This window comes from Xiphophorus couchianus, chromosome 24 (assembly GCF_001444195.1).
Source record: "Xiphophorus couchianus chromosome 24, X_couchianus-1.0, whole genome shotgun sequence".
Classification (NCBI taxonomy): Eukaryota; Metazoa; Chordata; class Actinopteri; order Cyprinodontiformes; family Poeciliidae; genus Xiphophorus; species Xiphophorus couchianus.
Genome location: NC_040251.1, coordinates 16,640,589 through 16,664,938, shown reverse-complemented (window position 1 = coordinate 16,664,938; position 24,350 = coordinate 16,640,589). Strand labels below are relative to the sequence as shown.

Sequence of the window (24,350 nt, the reverse complement as noted above, 5' to 3'; positions counted from 1 at the left end):
AGATCATCAGTAGAGCAGCTGTTTAAATGAGCTAATCAACCGCTGCATTGTTAGCTTAGCTAATAGCAGCGGTAGCTAATCTACTACTACTACTAATCACTCATTAAATAAACATTAGGCCTAAAAATAGAATACTGCAACGGACTGAATGTTCTGTTCTTGTGTAGGAAATGTTTGAGTAGCTTGTGGTGTTCAACCCTGACACGTAGAGTCAGTTGCTATGGCAACGAGTTTGTGTGTAGCGTAGCAGCCGACACAGAGAGCGTTATTTTGCCCTCCAGCATTGTGCACATGCACAAAACATATAGTGAATTCATAACATGATCCACTACAGTGTTATTAATGTTTTAACTGGTTCAATAAATAATATTTTCTTCATTTTTTTTTTTCAAAGCCGAACATATTTTATATTTTTCTGAGGTACAATTTAGTTCTCGTCTATTGAAGCGGTCATCATTTCCTTGTCCTAATTGACTGAGAATCTCCACCAGCGTGAAATCCGTAGTTATTCAGTCCAACATTTATAAGACATTTTTGATTTTTGGAGAATTGTTTTATCAAATGATCAAATTGTTGACTGTTCGATGGTTGGATTGACTTTTTTCTGGGTACAACTTTCTCGTTTTTTCTACATGTAATTCAACAAAATTCAGTGAAACTTTTGTTCCTTTATTATATTTATTAAAATAAAAACGTAGCCTTAGAGAAGCAGTCGCAGATGCTACTGTCTATTCTTCGATTTTGAGATAATTGAAATGTTTAGCGACCGACTGGCTTTGTTTCACTTTGAACCCGCCTCTCTGGCCTTCATTTCCTTGAAGCAGAAAAGCCATTATTAAATGTCATTTTGTTGCCTCGGTGAGGTCGAGGTGGTGCAGGACTCATAATAACCAGGCGGACGCCGCAGACCTGACGTTCAGCCCCACCACGAAGCGCTGAGGAGGACGGCAGAATCACACCGGCCTCGCTGACATTTACCACTGACATTTTTAATATCTGAAACTAAAACTAAAATAACACAGTAACAGTCTCCAAAATCTATTTAAGAGTTTGTGTGCTTCATGCAAACCCAGAGAGATATTGGTGCTTCCTGTTTCTGTTCCTACATGCAGCTCTCTGTTCACGTTTGTCCAGGTGACTGAGCTGCATATCAAGCAGGCCGAGCTTCAGGGCGCGAGTTTGTCTCCACACACAGGCCCTGTCAGTAGGGGAGTAATTTCCTGACTCAGAAGATTTCCTCTTCCTCTTTGTTTCTCTCTCTCTCTGCTGCCTCATCCTCAGCATCCTCATTCAGTGCCACTCGCCAGGCAAACAAGCGAAGTCGCAAAGCGACCAGAGCCGAGCCTTTAAGCGGCGCTCTACCTCGTTAGCTGAAAGCTTTGTGGCGACAAAACGAAAGCCGTTCCAAACAGGATCAAGCCAGAGTCTGGAGCAGGAGAGGAGCGTTTGGGTCGGGGGCGACAGGAGGGCATTACAAAGAGAGAACTGTGCGTTGATTTATGGGGAAAGCAGAGGGAGAGTGTGCGCAGGAATACAGCGGCCTAAATATGCAAATGTACACAATGATGGGAATACAGATGGAGGCAAACAGTAACTGAAAGCTGCTAGCAGAGAGGAGAAATGTTTAAAAACTACAATTACAGACCAGATTTATATAATCTCTGGAACATTTCTAGAAGACAAACTCCTAAAATGCATCAAAAACATCAATAATAATTTATTTACTTTGAATTGGAGCTCAACAATATCACAAATGAAATAGAAATATGTGCAGATATGTCACATTTCATGCATTCACACTGTACATATTCAATTAACACCAGATAAATAGTTTTTTTCTTTGCTTTATTTATTCTACTTTGTAGATTCCTATGATAAAATCTTAACACCAATATTGTCTATTACTTATGTTATAATATTGCAATATTTGTCATTGTGTTAAATATCCTCTATGTAATGTTATTTGTTTGAAATAAAGTTAAAAAAGAGAAAAGTCTAAACTGTATTTAAGTTTGAATACATTTTAAATGTAAGTACTTTTTAAGTTATTTTGTGTAAAAGAAGCAACAGTAGCATTTTGTCTTACATTGGGAGCAGATTTTTTTTAAAACACAGATTTGGTTTGAGAAACTTAAAAATAAAAAATATTAACATCTCTTTGTATACTGAATACTCACTCAGGCTGGCAGCAACAGGTGAGGGAGGGGAAAAACATAGAAAATAAAACTCTGTAAATTCATAATCTGCTCATTTTTAATGTTGTCTGTAGAGAGATGTTATTTATTTTGTAAAAAAGAAATAAAACCATTGATGTTCTTTAACAGACAAGTTTTGTTTTGCTTTTTAATCAGGCGGGATAAGAAAAAGGAAGACAGTAATCTCTCTCTGATTAAAATCGAAGCTGCATAAAAAGCTCAGTGGGGGGTAGAGTTTGTTTTTGTTTCTGATTTGAGTCAATTTTCTCACCACACTATCCTTTATGTTGCACTTCCTGATGAATAAATGTAGTTTTATCTGTTGTTTCGTTTAACAGGATATTTTTAGTTGTTTTTTAACAGTTTCCATTACATGCCTCCTGGGGTCATGAGGTCATCTGATGGAAAGCGTCCACCCTGGATGCTCCAGGTGTTTTGGTCTCATTAGGAGGGACGGCCGCACTGATAGCCTTGTCTGCTGTAATTGACCCGTTGCTTCAAATTGTTCCCATCTGTCTTCATACCGATGTAATGACCTTGTAATATATTGGCGGTTTATTGGATTAGCCGCAACACGGTGTGACACGAGACTGCGGCCTGCAAAGGGGAAAAGACTGGAGTCATTCTCTGCTACAAAGCTGGAAAATGAAGTATTTTTTAGCTTTTCTCAGTACTTCCTGTTCCTCGGTATATTTACAGGAATTTTGTGTTTGTTTTCCAGAGTCGGGACGGGCGGTTTGAGGTCCGCGGCCGTCACGGTAAATCCGTACTGACCATCAGCGGGGTGCGGCTCAGCGACCTCGGCCGCTTCGACTGCGAGGCTCAAAGCAGGATAGGAGGCCATCAGAAGAGCATGTTTCTGGACATTGAGTGTAAGTTAAATTACAATTAACTGGAAACTTTACAGCTTTTTAATGAGCTAGATTCCTGTCACAGCTAGCTGTGCATCTTTCATTATTTCCCAATAAAACAAATTGATGTCAAATATTTACACCTGTCAAGATTATTCCAGAGGTGAAAAGTTTACCATTTCTTGTGGAAACCGTCTGGTTGTCTTGTTAAAGAAGAGGAAATGATTACAAACAGCTCCTCCCTGCAGTCGTATCGTCTCTGAAGAGTGATAATTAATGAAAAGGCTGGATTTCTCCTGCTGACGGCTTCCTCTCCTCGTCGTGTCGTGTTTGGGGTTATTTGGGGCAGCCTGCCTCTCCCCTGCCTAATGAGCTCTGCAGCAAAGATCTTCATTTCGGCTTTGAAGAGATTGGCTTCATTACGAGATGCTTTAACTATACCAGCGCAGCAGATTGAGCCGTCAGATAAATTGACATTTTCGGGAAAGAAATCCCTTGAAAGTTCGTGAACACATACATGTTCATCCCCCGTCTGGATGTGGGAAGTTGCTGCTGTTCTGCTGTAAACATGTTTCAGACGGAGAGTCTAACGAACTCATTTACTAAGTCACTGCGAGGCGATGGCACGTCCTCAGCTGTGACAGGGAGCCGCACATCAATCTCTCTAATGGCGTCCTGCAAGGGAGCATAAAACAAGCATAATGTGTGTCTGTGTGAGCCGGCCAGCCGGGCCAGGAAACGTCCGAGCAGCAACAACAACACCCGCCGCCGCAGTCTTTCATTATCGCCCTCTGTTTGCATCCTTCATTCGCCCTCTTGAGGCTGACTCAGATGTTTCTCTCCACTGGGTTTAAATCCGAAGCATTTTCTTCTTCTTCTGCAGAATGTGTGGGTTAAGACGCCTTTGATCATCCATCCCAGCTCCACCTTTGATTTCAGTGTTTAATTAGCTGCCATGAACGCTCAACACACCAACAGTTTACTGGTTTTCTCTTTTGCTTAAAGCGACAGTGTGTAACTTTTATAAAGAAATATGTTTGTTACATATTTGGTAAAAGTGTCACCATGTTGTGACAGTTTAATGTGAGACAGATAAACAATGAAAAGATTGATCTTCTTCACCTCACAGAAGGAACTGTTATTGCCTTCTGAATAAACCAATCAATCAGAGCCAGGAGGCGGGGCTTAGCGCTGTCAATCAATCTCGTGCTAACTTACTGTTACAGGAAAACTGCTTGTCCTCCATCATCACTGGACAAGCTAACTATCCTGAGCATTCACAACAGGTTATGCTAGCTGTAGCATAGATGAGCGCTACACAAAGAATGATTGACAGCACTAAGACCCGCCTCCTGGCTCTAATTGGTTGTTTCTAGTCAGAACTAGGACAAGGCAGAAGAGCTAAATTTTTCACAGATTGTCTCTTATATCAAACTGAGCTTCCACAAGGAAATAAAGGAATATTTTTATTAAAGTTACAAACAGCAGCTTTAAATTTATATTCTTTTTTTTCTCAGATATTCCTAAATTCCTGACCAATCACACCATCTATTACTCGTGGGAGGGGAACCCGGTGAACATCAGCTGCGACGTGATGTCCAACCCGCCCGCCACCATGCTGTGGAGGAGGGAACGCTTCACCATCTCAGAGGGAACGCCGCACATGCAGATCTACCGCACAGACGAGAAGTCGGTGCTGGAGGTGGGTATGGAGGCTCTGAAGGGCCAATCCTTGACTTCACAAATATGTCACACATCATCATTTGAAGCTGATTTTAAGACTGAACTTTGACTAGACCACTCCAAAATGTTATTTTTAGCCATTCCGAGGTAGAGTTGCTATAAAAGGTTCTGCTTGCTTATTTTTCAGGTGACTCCGATGTCGGACCGAGACTTTGGCCGGTATAACTGCACGGCCCGGAACAACATCGGAGTCCGGTACCAGGAGTTCATCCTGGCTCAGGCAGGTGAGAGAAAGAAAGAGAGACATTTTTAAAAAAATGTTTATACATCTATATTTAATATTTTCTGTCCTAGTGTGAGTCTGTTTGTTATTTCCTGTCACTTTGCTGCTGTTGTTAAAAATTCCCCTCTATGGGGCAATAAAGGACATTTTTATTCTATTCCTCTTTCTTCCTTCTTTTATTTTCTTTCTTTGTTGCAATTTCCCACTTTTGTCCTTTTTTTCTTTTTGTTCTTCTATTTTGTCCTTCATTCCATGCTTCCTTCCTTCCTTCCTTTCAGTGTTTATCAGCTTTTTCTTTCCTTCCTTTCCTGTTTTTGTCTCTTCCTCTTTTCTATCCTTCTTTTCTTGTTTCCTACAAGCTCAATATCTTCCTTTAACATGTCCTATCCTCTTCCTTTCTTATTTTTAATTTCACTTGTTTTTCTTTACTTTTCTGCCTTTTCTTGTTTACTTCTTTCTTTCCTTCCTTATTTCTTTCCTGTCATCTATCCTCCTTTCCTTCCATTTTTCTTACAATTCTTGTTTTCCCTTTTGTTCTTCTTTCCTTTCCTCAGATGGAAATCAGATGTTATTTTTCATATTTTTTTATTCCCTTCTGTTGTTTTTAAACCCTGTTGATCTCAGATCTCAGCAGTTTCTGGTGTTTTCTTGTTTTTTCACAGACGTCCCATCCAATCCGTACTCCGTCCGTCTGTCGGCCGTTTCCCAGCGGCTGGCGACCGTCACCTTCATGAAGCCGGACTCTCACGGCGGCGTTCCCATCAGCTTCTACCTGGTCCAGTATAAAGAGCTGGGCTCCATAGACTGGAGGGATGTGAAGTCGCACAGCGTGCAGAGTGAGTTTGATTTCCAAACATCATTTATCAGAGTTAGGAGTTGCAGTTTTCTGCTTCTCTTTATATTTTCTTGTTTTATAGCAGCTGAAGAAACAAACCTGATTAAGTTTTTATGTTTTTTGGTGAGATTGTTGACACATAAAGACACAAAAATATCAACTATTTGTATTGTTTTTGGCTTGAGGTAACAATGGTTATTCTTGTTGTCGATGCTTTCCTCTGATTTTCTTTTCTGTACATTTTATGTCAACTGAACCATTTCTGCTGAGATTTTTGTATTTTTAATCAATTTGCTATAAAAAAATTCAAGATGGCCTCTTTTTCTGGCAGAATTTTGTAATTTCATGATCCACTGAAAAGTCAAGCTTTAAAAAAACAGAAAAATGTAGTTTCTTCCTGTACCATAGGAGGCCAAAGGTGCGGCTCAGGGGCCATTTGTAGGCCTTGTGATCATTTTATACGGATCCGTCATGCCCACAGCATGACAGATCCTCCTTCGTGTCTTAAAATGGTCGCCATGTTCTCTGTTTTACATTCGATCCATTTGTTTCCAGCGTTAGTCTAAACAAAAACAGAACAGAAAAGGCTTTTTCTTAATCATTTCAGCCATTTTTGAATGACATGTTGTATTGTTTTTTCCATTTTGAAGAGAAATATCCGACTGTCTAGCGTTATATTTACAACCCTGAAGGAAACGGAAACCTAACTTTGATCCATTTAAAGTTTTAAAGTTTAAAGTAAAAATACCTGATTGACTTCATTCTTCACCTGTCAGAGAGAGAAATTGTAAACCTACATTCAAGATGAACCTGTAATCTCCTGTGTTGACGCCTCAACATCGGCCCAGTTCAGACATAATTGCACGATCGGTCACAGGATCCTTCAAAGCTTTGGCCCTGGGATGTTGTCGGCCCCTGACGACGCTCCAAACACCTGGCGGCGGCCGGCGCCAGGACCGGTCCGGCCTGAAAGCGCTCCCTTCTCCTCTTCCTGTGCTTTACCCCTCCAAATTGATTTCTGAGCCTTGTCGGGAAGTACGGCGCGCGCTGACAGACAGATGGATGGAAAATGAAAGCCATGGGATGATAAGCAGCTCCAACAAACCTGAAGGGCTTATCGCTAATATCCCTCATTTCAGAGTCAATTACAGTTTGCAGATTTACTGAGGAGAAAACCAACCAGGATGTTGAAATGAAGGAAAAAATTCACAATTACAAATGAATCTAATTTGGATTATTTCAACAGAATTTGATCTAAAACGCAGAAAAGTGAGCAAAGCTAATTACATAATGCTAAGTGTCTCCATATTTAATCACAGACTTCAGCGCTGAAGTTCCCCTCAGTAAACTGCAGCATAATGAGGCCTGGACTCGCCTCGTTTCAGCGCCAGCAATGGAACCAGAGCGCTGATGCAAAATGCAAAACATTTGTTTTCCTTTCCAGGACCAAAAGACTGAAAAAGCACCTATTTACCAGTAGAGGATTTTATTTGTTCACATCGACAAAAACGGCAACTTTCACTCTCCCTCTGCTGGCTGATAGAATAAAATCTGTGAGATTTAAATAGGAATTTAATCCAGATTAACAAAACTTCCTGTTGGATCTAATAACCAGGCTGGAGGTGTTCAACTTTTGTAACATTAAGGACAAAAGGGCACAAGAAGAGCACTGCAAATACACAAAATCATCTAACCAATGCCTCTAACCTCCTCCTGGTTTTGTGTATTCAGTTGATTTCTAATATTAAAATAATTAAAAATCCAAATCTGCTGCAGAAAAAGCTGATGTTTCCTGCATTGAACGATGTGTTAAAATAAACCTCTTCACATTCCTGCGTTTCCTCAGAAGACTCCTGTTTTTTTTTTCTGCAAACAGATAAAGTGACCTATGGTTTTGTCTCTCTGCAGCCACCGTAGTTCTGACCGGACTGGAGCCCAACACGACGTACGAGGTGCGAGTCGCCGCCGTGAACGGGAAAGGTCAGGGAGAGTTCAGCCACACGGAGACCTTCCAGACTTTACCCATCCGTAAGTCGGGATCCTCTGACTTCCAAACTAAAACCAGGTTGAGTTTTAACCAATCAAAACCTGCGATAATGACACCCGTCTCTCACTTTAACGGTTTTCTAACGTCTCACAGGGTGTTAACGATGAGTTGTCGGCACCCTCAGCAGTTCAGGCTGTGTTTTATACGCTAAAGCAGCTAAATTCAGCAAGAATATGGAAATGTTTTGGTTCTGATTTAATACAGATATTGGATGTGTGACAGAAATGCACAGAAATGCATTACATGCCTCCAGAATCTATTCAGAGCATCAGCAACTCTGCAGAATGAGGCCTATTTGCCACATTACACAACTGGGGTGTATTTATATTGGAGAGGGCCTCAACCTCCCTGACTTTCACAGATATGAATTTAGATTATCAGAACCTGGAATGGATTCTGTCAGATTCTCCTCATCTGCCGGGAATTTCACCGCAAGCGTTTTATTTATCCACCAAACGTCTCGGAGAACAGCGCAGCTGCTGCTGGGAGGGAAACGTGGGGAAGGAGATGCAATAAAAGAGCAAAATGATGAAGATGTGACGCTGTTGTCCTCAGGGGAACCGAGTCCGCCGGCGGTCCACGGCCAGAGGGGCGTGGGGAAGGCCTACAGGCTGGGGCTGGTCAAGCAGGATGACGGCGGGATGCCCATCGTGGAATATATCGTCAAATACAAAACAGTGAGCCAAAAACCCTTCATTCTGTTAAAACTTTGTATTTTTGCAAATTTATTCCAAAATTCTCCAGGGAATTTAAGTTTTTTTTTTAGAAGAGTGAAATAATCCACTGTAACTTTTGTTATTTTATCTTCTGTTATAAGAACCATTTATTTATTGCATCATTAATCTACTATTATTGGTATTAGTATGTATTTTTGTGAAGTGTTTTTAATTAATGCTGTCTATTAACTATTGTTCAGAGTTTTCTTTTTTTTTTCTTTTTTGGGAGTTCAGATTCAAATTCAAAAATACTTAAGGTTAGTTAAGGTCAAATTTATTTGTGTAGCACATTTCAATATAAAAACAGTCATCATTTATGAAACAAACAATAAACATTACAATTTATTACTTTGGAGAGCAAATTAAAATAATAAAGTAAATCTAAATAATTTTTATTAGTATTCAGTGAGATAAAATGCAGAGGAAATCTTTGACAGAAACATTTCTGCCAGGATAAATAACGTTGTGTTGCTCTTTTACCCCAGGTTTACATTTTGAGTTATTATTCATGAGCTGCTCTGATTATTGAGCAGCTCTGTTTAGCAGACAGAATAAATGTCTCACATTTATCACTCCTGTTTTTGACGTTGAGCACAAAGAGAGCGAAACACAACAGGCGCGATTTGGAAATCAAGCGTTCATTAAATTTACATGAGGCCATTCAGTTGGCACAAGGCGTGCTCTTACATTTTCTAAAAAGTAACTCACACTGATGGAGTTGTTTTATATTTGACGTAATAATCCTTTGCACACAATGTGAGGCTGGATTGATTTGCTGCTGGGTTGAGTTGATTCCTTAAATGAATAATGTTCTGCTGGCAGGTCTCTGTTTTTCACGTCTTGTTTCGCTTACAATTTTAATGAGAGGACAAACCGTCTCTCAGGATTCGCTCGTCTATTTTAATGGTGGTTCAAATTAAATGTAGAACATAAGGGTTAAAGAGGCCAGAACGCTGTAAATAAAGCTGTGGTGTGTTTCAAATGATGGAGAAACGCAAAAATAAGCCATTAATGTGGAATATAAAGAAAAGGAAAGATAAGTTTCAACAATTTTCACCAATAGGAACCTAAAATAAAAACTCCTGGGACATAAATATTAATTTTGGTCATTTTTTTTTCTTCATACCTTTCATGCCTCTAGAATGAATTCCCTGTGACCTGACCAAGATGGCCGCCATCTCAAAGCAGAGTTTTATCAAAGAGAGGAAAGCATACCTAATATGAAGTCAAGAAAATTAAAGACAACTCATGAAACGAAGTGTCTTCAGTCAGAGGCGTCTTTAGACGCCCTGTAACACAGACTGGTACAGGAGATCCTTCCTGCCCACAGCCAGTCATTTAATTTATCTTTGGGAATAATAAAAAAAAAAGTCAATTTGAATAGTCACAAGTGTGATTTTAAATGTATTATTTAATAAGTACATATTTTAGCAACATATTTCAGTATTTTCTGAGCTAACATTATTTGTTTTTATAGCATAAACAGTATTTATTTATGAATATACTCTGTCAATATGTTGCGACTTTGTGTTTGTGTCACGTTTTAAACAGGCAGCTCAAGGGCAGGAGCTTGAAATGATTCTTAGAAAAATAAGAAAAAATCTGAAAGTCTATATAGTATTCAGGTTCATAATTTGTGTAAAAGAAAGGGATTAAATTATTTATTAAAAAGAAAGCAAAGTATAGTAAATATTCTCCTGCAACAGAAAATAAATATTCCACATCATGATTCATCATAAAAAGCTCACCAAACTTTTAAGGATATTTAATTGTAAAAAAATATTTAAACCGTGTTTTTTTTTTTTTTTCCCCTTTCACTTAATTCAGCACTACTGTCTACCTCCAGTAAGTTTGATTTGGTGGGATGGGTTGCCAGGTTGGAACATAAGCGCATTTGGCCAGAGGAGTAAAGGGAGACTGGATTAAAACCCAGCCTGTTGTTTATCAAGCTAACACGCTTTGACCCTGATTTTTAATTTATTTTTTGATCCCTTTCCTGCAGGATAAAGAGGAACAGTGGATGACCAAGCTGGTTCCAGGAGCTAACGACTTTGCAATGCTGCAGCCGCTGCAGTGGAACACGAGATATGAAGTGGAAATCACAGCCCGCAACGTCAAAGGCCTATCAGAGCCCACCTTCTATCAGTTCTTCATGCCACAGAAGCCCGACATTACAGGTAAAAGCACGATAAAGGTAAACATCGTGCCCCACTTTACCTTTCTCTGTCAGGCTTTCTGAAAACACTGAAAAAGCTTCTGAACTTTACTGTGAAATGTTGCTTTTCATTTCCTGGCAAAGAGCGCTGACTTCACTGACGAACAAAAGTAAAAGAAATATTTCAGAGAACTGAAAGCAGGTCTCACAACGCAGCAGGAATATGACCAGAAAAACAAAATATTACAGAGTACTTTGGTCTAATTTCAAGTGCAAATATTTTAGTACTAGTACGAACTTACAAGTAACTTTTCAGCAAGAGATTGGATTTTGTTTTTAAAGAAAATACTAGTTAAATTAGTTATATTATACCTATAAAGTAGATCAAAATACTGAGTAAGATTTTGTGCTTGATCTTCCTCTTTCTACTTTTAAAATATTCTCCAAAATCCACTTAAAATTTTATTTTAAGTGGATAAACAAAGCATAAAACGAAGCAGAATAGCTTCACAGATCATAATATAGCAGCAAAGTCATTTCATTAACGACAATTTTCATGACCTTATATGACCTTAACATTCATATTAGTGAATCTTTTATACTGTATATGTTTTTGAACTGGAGGTGAAACCGCTTTAGAAAAAAGTCCAGTTTTCTTCTTTTTGTACTTAAAATTTTAATTGTTAGCATCAAGCTTCCTAAAAAGAGTTGACCAGAGAGTTATAAGTAACAGTCTTTTCTTCTTCCCTTGATAAATGAATCATTATTTACTCATCTTGTCTTTATCTGATATAAAAATCTAACCGTTACATTTAAGAAATCAGCTGGGAAACTAAAGCATTGTGTTTCAGTTTTGTTTTGTTTTTGCCTCTCTGGTCATTTGTGCCGGTTTGGATCCAGCCAGTGTTTGCTTCTGTCATTACTGTGGCGGCTAAATGGCCCGCCAGAGTGTTGGTTCGCTTTTCCACCAGAAAACAAGAGCTGGGAAGTGGCGAGCTGAAGGCGGGTCACTTCGATTGGCTGTCCTCTCTTGTTAGCGAACAGCGGAGAGCCTGGGAAAAAAAAAAACATTTCCAACATGGCGTAGTCCAGCTCAACCACCCCAGGTCCTGTTAAAGTTTAACATTGTTAAGACATCATTCTTCATATTTCCAGCCAAAATCAGTTTTATGGAAAAACGCTGCGGACTTGTCGTTTCCTGCTCCTTTAAATCAGGTTAGATGCTGAAGAACTCTCTTCAGAACCAATCAGCGATATTAGATGTGAAACATCCGCCACTTCCATTTGAGGTCCAATCTGCTGCCTTGTTTTTATCATCCGCCATGCTGTATAAAGACCCGACTGCAGACCTAATGAAACAAACTGAGTCCACATATATGTGCCCTCTGTCTCTCGCCAAGCAATCTTCTCTATTCAATTCTCCTCCTATGTATTATGCATTTGTCGTGTATTGAATTGCTTCTTTTTTCACTTCGTCCTCCATAGTATTTCAGTTTATAACTGGTTGCATACTTTTCTTTCTTTTTCTGCTTGTGGAGAAAAATGTGCTGATTGCAAAACAGCTTTTACTCCTTCCTTTTATTTCACATTTCTTTTCCCATCAGGTGCAACCGAGTCAATTTGGAGTCAGTAGAAAAGTGTTAGGATTTTTAAAAAAAATAAATATTTTAAAGCAGAAATATCCACGTATCTAAGCATATTACTGAAAAGTTGAGTGGAAGGAAGAAGTGTGGATGGAAATGTTTTATTTAATTTAAAGAACAAATGTTCAGAGAGAAGAGCAAAATTGTCCACCACATTTTCTCTTTTTCACGTCATTTCATACAAAATTGACTCAAATTTATAAAATATATTAAATTTTTGATTTTATTCTTGGCACATCTCTATGTCATTTTGGATGTTTTGCATATTTTCAACAAAATATAGCAATGTTAACACATATAGAGTATCATAATCCCAAAAAACATTCACATCTTGGTGCCTGCTTCCCCTTCCTGAGCCACTTAACGGTTTTCTAAAACGTTCCTGAAACAAATCAAGTCTTTTTTGACCAACCATCTCTAATTTTAGCTGCATTTAGTGCGAATCAAAGACAGAAATGATAAAAACATGCAGCTCAGACAAAGTGTTAAGTATGGTGGTGGATCTGTGATGCTGTGGGCCTCCGACTGCTTCTGAAACTGGGTCAAGACACAGTTATTATTCGTTTACACTTTTTTTTTCTCTTATAAATAAATGCACAGAAGCCAATTTAGGAAGATCTTCTAAATCCATTTAACTTTAAAACTGTTTTCATCTTGGAAAAATGGAAAAACCAGAACAAATTGGTCACTTTTACGTTTTCGATCCAGCTTTAGAAAATGCACAAATCTAAAATAAAACAAGGTACTTACAGCTAGCTTGTCGGTCTGCTGCTGCCAGCGCCCAGCTTTGTTGTGGCTGTTGCATTTATTTCCTGGCTCTCTCCTCGCTTTTTTTTATTTATTTATTTATTTTTTGCTTCATGCGTCATAAAGAGGCTTTGATTGAAACAGCCGTGATGGATTTTCTTTGTAATAATCTCATCAAAGCACTTGGAGGGGAGAATGATCTTGACAGGCTTTTCTCCTCTTTTCCAAAAGCTTGAGCAAAACTTTTATTTATTTTTTTATTGTTGGTATTTTCAGGAAGTAATCCCAGTGAATCAAAAATACTGTCAGAGTTTCCTATTTTAATATTTTAAACATACATTTTTGTTTAGTGAGGTAGTTTGAACAGACTTTAACTCCTAGTATGACACCAATCATAGCGGGAAAAATGCTCAAACATTTTTGAGTATTATCAGTTAGCCAGTTTTTATTATTATTATTGTATAAAAATGCATCATGGGAAATTATTATGATCCATTTCTAGCATTTAGTGTCTGCAGTTTTTACTTGTTCTGAAAATCACAACAATATTCTGTTAACATGCTAACTTAATTCAAGAGGACCTCAAGGAGCAACACAGATTAATATAATCTGTAAAAGGCTAAGAAACATTAGTTACTTCTTATTTTTCGACTCGCTAAAGGAAGAATAATAAAGGTCCAAGTACAGAACCCTGGGGAACTCCACATTTGAGTTCTGTGGGTTAAGATATTATGTGGTTTATGAGCATATTGATGATTAGCTACCAGCTTAAATCAGCAGAATGTGTTGGCAACGACACATTTTTACAAGCCAACTTTGCAGTACCGTAATTCCACAACACTTTGCGCTATCTGACAAATTTCAACGGTTTCTGAAAGGGGAGACATTGATCTTTCTATCCAATATCGGGTTATTACGGTAATTTCACTCCCGCCGTTGCAGGAAGCAGGTTTTACTTCAGTTTAATCCGATGAAACACTCTTTTAATAAATGGTAAATTGCGAGAATAACTTGCTAGATATTGAAAGTTCCACTTGTTATGGAGAAATGGGATTTTTTGTTTACTCACTGGACATTTAAAGAACTTTGTACAGTTAAAATAAGCAAAAATATCCATATGTGTCGTTTTATTCACCTGAGGTAATGTGAATAATTTTAAAACGCAGCATCATTCATTTGAAAGAACACTAATATGAACAGAGCATGTACTTCCTAAGACTGTGAGAATCTGTTTCAGTTCTGATGAAAAAGCATTTCTTTTCCGATTAACAACCAGTACGCCAAGATAAAAACTCCATCTGCGGCTTAACGTGCCTCTAAGCCAGTTCCCCGATTATCAGGCATGTAAATCAAACCGTCTTGGGGGATTCATGCAAACGGAACGACGGGGATTTAACTGTAAACAGAACTGTAGTCAAAGACTTGTGTTTGTTTGCTTTGTGTAAAATATGCCGCAGTCAACATAATAATGCCTGTAATGTACTCACTGGTGTACCAGTATGATATAAGATCCTAGCTGATTTGTTCCCACTTATTTATTCATAGAGCAGATAATCCCATAGTGATCAGAGGATTGGGTTTCTGAGCGCAGCTACAAAGAGACGATATCAATGTCATCCTGAAAAGCAGAAAAATGAGCCAAACACCAAGTTTGATATGCAATAGTACCGGATATCAGCCACAACAAGCAGCTCCAATATGCACAAGGAGAGTCAGTTTACAGCTAATAAGGAGTTTTGAACTGGAGAGCATTTACACCATCACAAGGTGTAAATGCTTGCTGATTATATTTAGGCTCAGATAGCTGCTGGTTCCCAGCAAGTATGGAATAAATCCTCTGCAGCATCACATTCTGATGAACAGGCAACTCAACATGCGGCGTTTCCTGCTTAGCTTCCTCAATTTAACTCGCAGGACAGCTGGTCTGTCGGGACGCCTCAATCAGAGGAAAACCCACCTCACCAGATGGCAGTGGCTGCTTATTTTTGGACGTATCACCTTCCTGTGGTGCAGACTGACCTTCAAAAAGTCAACTTCTTGAAGTTTGAAATCTACCTAGAGAATGAAGGTAAAAACCAACAGAAAAATAAAAGCTGTAAACAAGAAACGGCAGCCTAGAAAAGAAGTGCATTACAATAATTGAGCTGAGATGTGATAAAAACAAGGATTACTGTCTCTAGACTGCTGCGAGATAAACACATTTAATCTTTGCTAAACGCCTCAACTGGTAAAACAAGACTTCACACTGAGTTCACTTAGCTGCTCCTTTTCAGGAGAGGCTCTATTTTTACTCCTGGATTTGTGATCATTGGTGTTTTTTACATGGTGCCAAAGATTTAACCTTAATATTTGGGGTTCTGTTGAATGATGCATTCACATTACAGGAAAATGTGATTTTTAATTTTGTTTTTGCACATATTTGACTTTTTCCTGGCAGGTTGAATGCCCCAATTCCAATCCTTCATTTCCATATGTGATACTAAATTGTATATCGTCAATCGGAACAGTCATGCCGCATTTTATCCAACTTTTACGTCATAAATCTGCACCAGAAGAAGCTAGATTTTGTAAATCTGGATGTAAACAATGGCTTAAGCACCCACTGTTATTTTTATTAATGTCCTTCTCTTTGGTACAGTCTTGCAACCATACTGTTGATTTTAAAATCTAAACAGAGGCATCCATTGTTGATTCCTCTTCTTTACCAATATGAACAGCCATGCAAAAAAAAAAGTCAGATTTCAGCAAAAAATTGGAACTGAGCTTCAGAACATTCATGTAGCACCAACTAGTTTATAGGATTAGAGTGTTGTCTGATTTGCAAGGGGAAATAGACATGAAAATTATGTTCATAAAAATGAAAAGATGTTAAAAAATGTTATGGTTTTAACAACAGGTGAAAAAGCAGAGGTCCAACAATGGAGCCCTGTGGTACACCATAGGGTAGCACAACAAAAATAAGCTCAAACCACAGAAACTAACACAAAAACATCTGGCAGTGTTTATGTTTTCATGCAAACTTTTAAAATGTTGCATAAAAAGCAAATTAGGCGCGTTTCCATATACTGGTTTGGAATCAACCATAACACACAAGGGATAAATTCGTCAGATATTGACGCTCTGCATGGCTGTGTTAAACAAGAGTTAGCATTTATAAGATAGCACGGACCACACAACTCAGAAAATGTAGAGTCATCCCCTCCAAACCGGAGGAACAGACCCCAGAACTCCAATTTAAAGTTTTTCAGTTTCATGCCTCTGGTAAGGCGCAGAACCTCCAGTGGATGGTGACGCTCCACCAATCAATCCCAGCCAAGACTTTCTCCAAGTCTAGGCTAGGATTGATTTCTCAATAGAAATCTAGGCTGATTTCTCCAATCAGTCCTCCATTACATGCTGGAGGTTTGGACTAGGTCATTTCAAATGTGTTTCCATTCCCTTTTGGGTGCAGTAGCTCTTTTTCGAAAAAGCCAAAACCCGCTTTTGTTGAGAAGTTGAATAAACTATTTAAAATTTTGCCATTTCCTTCAAGCTTTTCTAATGCAATATTTAAAAATTGTGCATCAACCAATCAAAACACAGCAGCATCTGATGAAAACTTGCTGAAGTTTAAAAGCACCAATTCTTACAAGCGAGGTAATCTGATTTTGATGTGGCCCCTTCAAATCAACTGAATATTGTTTACACATCATAACCCATCCGAGTACGTCCATCTCTTTATGACCTCAGCGTCTTCTCCTCAGCAGAGAGGAGAGAAAATAATCAAACCGGACTGTTGGGAGAAGCTACCAAAAGGAAAGGGCTGGCGGTTAATTTAGCCATGATTATCTCTATTTTTCCATCCACAGAATTCATTATCTGATGGATTTTACAGCTCTATGCTTGAGTTTCCAAAGATTTTATGAGGTTTTAAATTAGCCATAGCTATGACTGTTAATTTAATGTTTGAGTGTTAAAAATTAAAATACGCAAGGAGGGAATAATGAAAAGAAACCAAGCGAAGATCTATCATTTTTCACCTTAATATACACTCACTGACCACTTTATTAGACAACCCTTGCTGGTACCGGGTAGGAAACCCATTTACCTTTAAAACTGCTTTAATTCTTCATGGCGCAGATTCAGCAGAGAGTTTCTTGGAGATTTTGGACCTTATTGAGAAGATGGCGTCGAAACGTTGCATGATAATTAAATGTACAGGATCAACTCATGTTCAAGAAACCTTGAACAACCACTGAAGGCATTTCGACGTTCCAGGACCCCTTTCAGCAGCAGCTCTGCTGTCAACATTTCTTGTTATATTTCTGTTTTTCTGGCTGTTTCGCAATCAGATTTTGGGTACGAAGATCAAGGTCTTGATTCTTCTCAAACAGATAGCAGCTATTACTAAAAGTGGACCAAATCTTTTCCTTTGAGGTAGATTGTTAAAAATGCCATATGCTTGTGCGTTCGGAGTAATTTCCCATGCTTTTTCATTACTTCTTTGCCGGCTCTTGAGTGCACTCGAGTTTCGTCCGGGATGGAATGCTTCCTCCGAGGAAATTGACAAAAGAGAGAGGACTCATCCCTCTCCTTCAAACCGAGCCGAGTTTAATTATTAAGTTTCGCTTTCTGAGGCCCTCCTCAAAGAAAGTTTCCCCCTCAGGCCTTCTCGTCGCATATCAGACTGAGCCATGCAAATGAATCCTTACACCCATCCCTTAACGATCATGTTTATCCCCACTAATGTCACAATCAATGAGCTTTCGTCTGGTCATTATTAATTGAGTCAGTTCCTCGCAGCTCCAATCTATAGACAGTCAATCATGGGTCAGGCCTAACGAGATGTTATTGTCAGAGATGTATATGAATGTCTTCAGGTGCCACCCATGCTCTAGCATGTCTGGTTGTTGAATAATGCTGCTAATAGGCCTATAGATCAACAAGTAATCAGAGGAAGCCAGGAAAGGGGTTAATAGAGCAGAGAAATAGGAATTAATGGTTGCTGCGTTCCCACTCCGGGGAAGTTTGAGAAAACTCCAAACGATTTCCTGCCGAAAGACTTTGCCTTGACGTGATAACACAAAAACAATCATCCATCCAATTGATCTTTGTTGCTTTAATGTCTAAATTTGCAAACTGGGCTGTTAAAAGTAAATCACTCTGAAAATTAGGACAGCCCATTAAATATTCTGTCATTTCAAGTAAATGTTCACATTTTGATGTCTAATCTTAACTTGTTTTCTTTACTGAACTAAATATACAGTTTTAAAAAATAAAAGACCTGATTTTACTTTGTATAGCTATATGTTAGAGTAAAATGAACATTGTTCTTTTATTCTATGAACTACTGACATGTCTCTGAAATTCCAAGCAAAAATTTAGTATTTATTTGCATAAAAATAACAGAAAAGATGCAGTGCTTTCAGAACTCAAATAATGCAAAGAAAATAAGTTCATATTCATCTGGAAACAACAATACTGATGTTTTAACTCAGGAAGAGTTTACTTTACATTACAAACACGAAAAATGGTTTTCTGGACCAGCTTATGTAACTACCAAACATTAAAAGTCGATAAATTTCCTCTTTTTTCCATTCTGTTGCGATTTTTAAGTTTAAGCAAGTCTTCACTGTGATCTATTAGTGTTTACCAAAAATTACATAAAGTGTCTTGTGAATGCATATCCTAACCACAGCAACAGGAAGTCAATATATATAACAGTAACAAATGAGAACAATATTTGTTTATTTTTAAAAATGTTTAAAATATGATGACAAAATAAAGGCTGAATTGTGAAAAAGGCCAAACTCTTTTTGTCAAGTTGGAAAAGAGGTTTTTCATCAATATTAGCAGAATAGAAAGAAATTACAGAGAAGACGGCAATAATGATGGTTATTATTGCTCTGTCATGAATTCAACTAAATTATAGATGACGGAAGACAAGCTAAATTACATTGTGAACTGAAATTGAAAATTGACAGCCAAATAAATTTGACAGCAGCAGAAAATGTTCCATTTATCTCTCTTTGACATCAACAAACAGCCGTCAGGAGGCATTAGTTTGCAAGATTTAGTTTCCTCCATTGCTGCCTTGAGTTCAAAATGTAGATGTGATTAAAAACGTCAAGCAGGGAAGCATTCAGGCTGTTTCTAGCCGACTGACCTCCGGCCAGAGAGCTTGAAATAAGAAACAGTGCTGCAGCACGGTCAGTGCTAAAAAAATGTTACCACAGACGCAACGGAGTGGAGACAACCTCTCCCCCTGTTGAGGGATTTAAAATAGAAACATGTTCGACATAACTGAGTAGCACTGCTGAGGAAAATAAGTTATGAGACAAGTGCTACAATATTTTCTATTATTTATATATCAAAACATTATTTTTCCAGTTTTGGGCCTCATATTGTAGAGATTTATTACACAGAGATTGATTTAATTTAGGTGTTTATTTCAAAGGATCCATGATTAGTAGTAGCACTAGACTTTATGTGAGAAATATTTATTTTAGATGTAAAAACAATAAAGTAATAACACTGTTAGTTGTTTAGTTTTTTGTTTACTCTGTCAGAATTTAACAGAGCTTCCAGCGCTGTTGTCTGATGTTCTTCCCAGCGTTTTTTGCTCTAGCTGCAGCGCAGTTTAGGCGCTTTGTGGATAAAAACTTTCAGCACAGCATTTATTTTTAACTTGCCAAGGTAACAATCGCCTGTTAGAACCTTTGTCAGTTTTGCTCGTACAAATGATTCAAAGTCTTCTGGAGAGAAATGTTGAGAGCACAAATGTAGGTCTATTTTAATTTGTGTCGGTTCCGACTCTCTCCCACTGCGCTCATCTTTTTTTTTCGTGTGGGAAGCGAACCAGGTTCAACTAACTGGTTTTTCTGTTGTTGTTGTTGGTTTAAATTACAGCCACTAGTGACACAGTGTGGCTTAATGTAAAATTACACCAGTCAAACGCAGTATGATAAACAACTACTCAAGTAAAGTTAGCCTTTCTGTGTTTACTCTGTAGATTCCAGTACAGAAAGGACCGTTATGCATCATTATCCCATCGGTGAAAAAGTGGCGACCTCCATCGGTGAAAAATATAATAAAAGATGTAAATTTTCTGAAGTAATTATGAGTTTTGGCATATCGCAAAAAGCTATTTTTTAGTTAATAGAAAAATTGCAACATAGTGAGGTTCTAAAATTTGGCTAAATGACAAAACATATCAAAAACATTTTTAGAGATTTTTTTTGGTTCATGTTTTAACTTAAATCTGCAGCAGACTGATGATAACTAAGTAAAGTATTTGCTCAGTGTTTCTTTACGACTTTGGAAAACGGGAATGCTTGAGGTGTTGTTTACGGCCGCTGAATCTGCAGCTGCAGCAGCCAAATTAGCTCAAATCAACCTTCAAAAGGGTAAAACAGAAAACAGCCGCCTGTGGCAGTGAAAAAAGAAATTGATCTGGTCTTGAAGTCGCAAATCCCATGTTGCTCTGCTTCATGGAAAAGCAAAGGGTTTTAATTAGAGCTCCCTTTGCCACCAGGTTCAGTCTCTTTGTGCCTGGGATCGCTGCCAGGCTCTGTTGTCTGAAGCTTCGGCTGCGAGTCGAGAACAAAGCCACAGACGTGAGAATCATCTGGGTTCAGGTTTCCACTATGGGTGCAGAAGCAATCAGGTTCTGTACAGAGGAACAAGACATTCACCAGGTCAACTACTAGCTTTTTTTAATTGCTCACAATTCTGTTCATTTTTATAATCATTTTGAATATTATTCAACATTCAAAATTCCCCCCTTCTTTTCCCCTCCCATTTAGCTTAAAAAAACAATAGTGGGCAATAAGTTAAAGTTTTTTGGTGTCTGGAAAATGGGCCGTTTCAAAAACTTTCTGAATGTAACATCACAAATCAGCAGGCACTGCTCGTTACCTAGCAACCCCAGTGGAGCTCCGCCCAACTGGTTCTGAGCAACCCAATCTGAGTTCCTGAGCATTTTCTCAGTTGTGTTTTGTTGTTGACTTATCATCCAGAAAACACTTCCTGCATTTTTGCTGGTTGTGCAGAAGGCTCCAATTCTGCTTTTCAAAGATGTATAGTTGTATAATTACGCATTAGTTTGCAGCCATTTTCATGTGCAAATGTAAACATTGAATTGGGGGGAAGTGGCCAGCAGCAGATTATTTGGATTTAAAGTGACAGCACATTCTGCAGGGAGCTCAAAACAGACTGAAATCTCATTATCTAAGAATGATTTTGTTTTAAAGAAAATGTAATAATAATGTTTTGTTTCAGCCATAGATCTATCCTGACCTATTAAGTCAGGATAGACAATGTTTTCTCAATTCTGGGTCATTATTTGTTGCTTTTCTTGTTTGTTTTTATCTTTTTTTGTTTCCTTTCTGCGTATTTCATTGATTGATTTGAGATTTCCCCTCCTCATTTTCCACTGATTTTTGAACGCTTCATTTTGTCGTTTTCTGATCATTTTGGATCTCTTATTGATGATCCAACATCTTCTTGCAGAATTTTATACCTTTTTTTGCTATTTTTTTAATTCTTGTTGTTGCTTTCCTTCCCAGCTCCAAATGTCAACAGTACCTTTCCAATTTCCTGACATTGTCCCGTAGGAACGCTCCTGTTTCACTGTATTTCAGGCTTTTAACCTTAAAGCCTCTCTGCCTCTGTTTGAGTTCAGAAGCAATGTCCAGGGTTAATTAATTTGAACTTCTAAAGGGGGGAATCCACTGCTGGTTGCATATTAAAACCTGTCTGTAAGAGCTTTCTCCTTGGGTTACCGTGGCCTCTGCTGCACGTATTTTGACCTCTGTAATTCTTGTTTTGTGCATTAATAACGGCTATAAAGCTGTTTTGTGGACCTTGAAATTGTTTACAGTGAGCCCTCTGGGTTTTGCTTTCAGCTGGACGGCGTCCAAAAGGAGATATCGCCTCCTCCTGTCTTGTTGAGGGGTCAAACACAACATTCATCCTCTTTTTGAATATGTTGCTCAATTTTGCTCGCACCAACAACTTTATCAGGATTTAAGGTGGCTAGTGGAAAGTTCTGGAACATTGACCCTTTGCTCATTGGATTATTTTTGCTAATTCTCCCTCTTTGACTGGCAAACTATAGAATGCACCAGAAAATGTTTCTCCAGCTAATTAATTTTAGTAGTATTTATATAAAATAAAATGTACAGTGGGCCCTGAGTGTTATAACTATAACCAAATATACTTTAATATGCATTAATACACTCAATGGAAGTTGTTATAGCACTAGCAGAGACGTTAATAACAACCAAGCTGCATTTATTTATAAAAGTTTTGGAAAAAATCTGTGAAAACACAAATTTTCCCTAAATAAACTGAGTTACGTTCCACTGTTATTGAACTGGATCCTAATCCAGTTCAATCCAGATTATTCCAGTCCGATTAGGTTTAGGAAAGATAGAATCACTAGCTACAATTCTGCTAACCATAAAATTGTTCAAATTGAAATTATTATATAAATTTGCTCAAAGTAAACATGCTAATTTTAAAAAAACTCATGTTTTTCCTGTAAAAAAAAGTTTGTTTTTTTTTCTCCAGCCATATCAAAATAGATATATTTCGCAAAATTGCAATGGAATTTTTTTTTTCACATCACGAGTTACTACTGGCAGAAACAACAAAGAAGACAACGGAAAGTTGTAGGAAGATAATGTTCATATATATATATCTTTTTTCTGTAAAATGGCCGACTACAATTTCCCCAAACTGCCGCCGTGTACATAGCTGCCTGAATAAGACACCAAAGCCTCCTCTGATTGGCCGAATCATGATTATAAACTCATGTAGCTGTTTACATTCACCGCTGCCATGATTTTTAATGACTTATTTAATGGAAACACCACAACATATCCATATATTTGTAATGAAAACGCAGCTACTGAGTCGAATACTTTCTATAAAAAGAGAAAACAAAGAAGGACCACAAAGTTAACGACAGCAAAAATAGCAAACAGAGAGAGTATTAGTAGAAAATGGAGCAAGTAAAGCAGGCCGGTGGCCTCCAGCAGCAAACAGAGAGAAGCTAAGCCTCTCTGACTGGAAGCTTTATCTGAACAGGTAGGTTGAGTCTATCTCCAATCACTGATTGCTCCCAGCCTCGCTGACCTCCAGCCGTCCTCGCTGCTTCTTTTCACTTTGCTCAACCCCAGGATCACTTAAGGCCCCGGCTCTATTCATTCCTGCCCCATGGGACCTGCACCGCACTGTCCTACCCTGATGTATTTATTTTATTAATTCAATCCATCGCTGGCTTTCTCCAAGCCCGGCGTGTTTTTTTCCCTGCTTGAAAAAGTCGAGTTTCTGCCCCACATGAACCAGTTATTGGCTGCAAGCTGTGAAACGAGAGGCGCCCGAAGGATTCAGGCTGAAACATCAGCATGCTAATGATGCTCTGTGGAGCAGTGGAGTTGGGAAATGTGCACTACATCTCCCCTGCAGAGATGCAGGCGGCTGCCACATAAAGCTGAATGAGAATGCGAGGCCGGAGGGCGCACACAGCCCCGCAAACGTTGTGTCATTTGAAAAACCCAAAGGTTTTAGTGGGTTTTAAAACAAATCGAAAGACCCGAATCACCACGACAAAAAGATTTTTGGATTGCCACAGATCTCCTTTTCCTTATTTATTCACGTCTTTAAAACTTTAATCCTAAATAGCGGAAACTTTGTAAGGCAGAAATTGATTTGTTTTGGAGGAGATTTTGTGGGATTCACGCTAATATTCAAGATTATTCTAGGCTCCACTGAGAATCGCGGATTAGTTTGGAAACTCTCCAGCTCTCTTCGAAGGAATTCATTGACCTTCAAGTCATTCTGAGAAAGTTGCTACTTTCTCTTTTCCCTCTCTTACATTGCAGTTATCTCTATTTGTGTCAAATATATGGATGTAAAGCGAGGGCTGTGGCCTTCAGCCTCTGCTCTGCAGGAACCTGACCAGAAGGATCGTCCTTCAGCAGCAGAGACTCCCTGCTGACTCCAACACCTAACTTTAACCTCTAGGTTTTCCTTCTCTTAAGAAAAACACAGAAACTTGTAGCCTTTTGTGCTGCATTTACTCACAATCTTTCTGAAATAAAACCTCAAAATCCTTTATTATACTTTTAAACAAGAATCAAAAGATTTTTATGTATTTCTCAAGCTTACTTCCTCTACAGATTGGTTACTTTACCAACATTTAATACGTA

At 38.4% G+C, this 24,350-nt stretch overlaps 2 protein-coding genes across 6 annotated transcripts in view; both read left to right on the top strand.

Annotated features, from left to right (window-relative positions):
- LOC114140903 (uncharacterized) overlaps positions 1–24,350 on the top strand; it is a 1,158,965-nt gene that overhangs the window by 696,258 nt on the left and 438,357 nt on the right.
- The window catches only part of LOC114140911 (neural cell adhesion molecule 2), a 287,272-nt gene that overhangs the window by 253,581 nt on the left and 9,341 nt on the right, over positions 1–24,350 (top strand). For all 5 annotated transcript variants that reach the window (XM_028011230.1, XM_028011229.1, XM_028011226.1 and 2 more), the window contains 7 exons: positions 2,917–3,067; positions 4,564–4,748; positions 4,917–5,013; positions 5,675–5,848; positions 7,756–7,875; positions 8,450–8,571; positions 10,613–10,787. In XM_028011230.1, the coding sequence (XP_027867031.1) occupies positions 2,917–3,067; positions 4,564–4,748; positions 4,917–5,013; positions 5,675–5,848; positions 7,756–7,875; positions 8,450–8,571; positions 10,613–10,787 (1,024 nt within the window). The remainder of the gene's footprint in view (positions 1–2,916; positions 3,068–4,563; positions 4,749–4,916; positions 5,014–5,674; positions 5,849–7,755; positions 7,876–8,449; positions 8,572–10,612; positions 10,788–24,350) is intronic.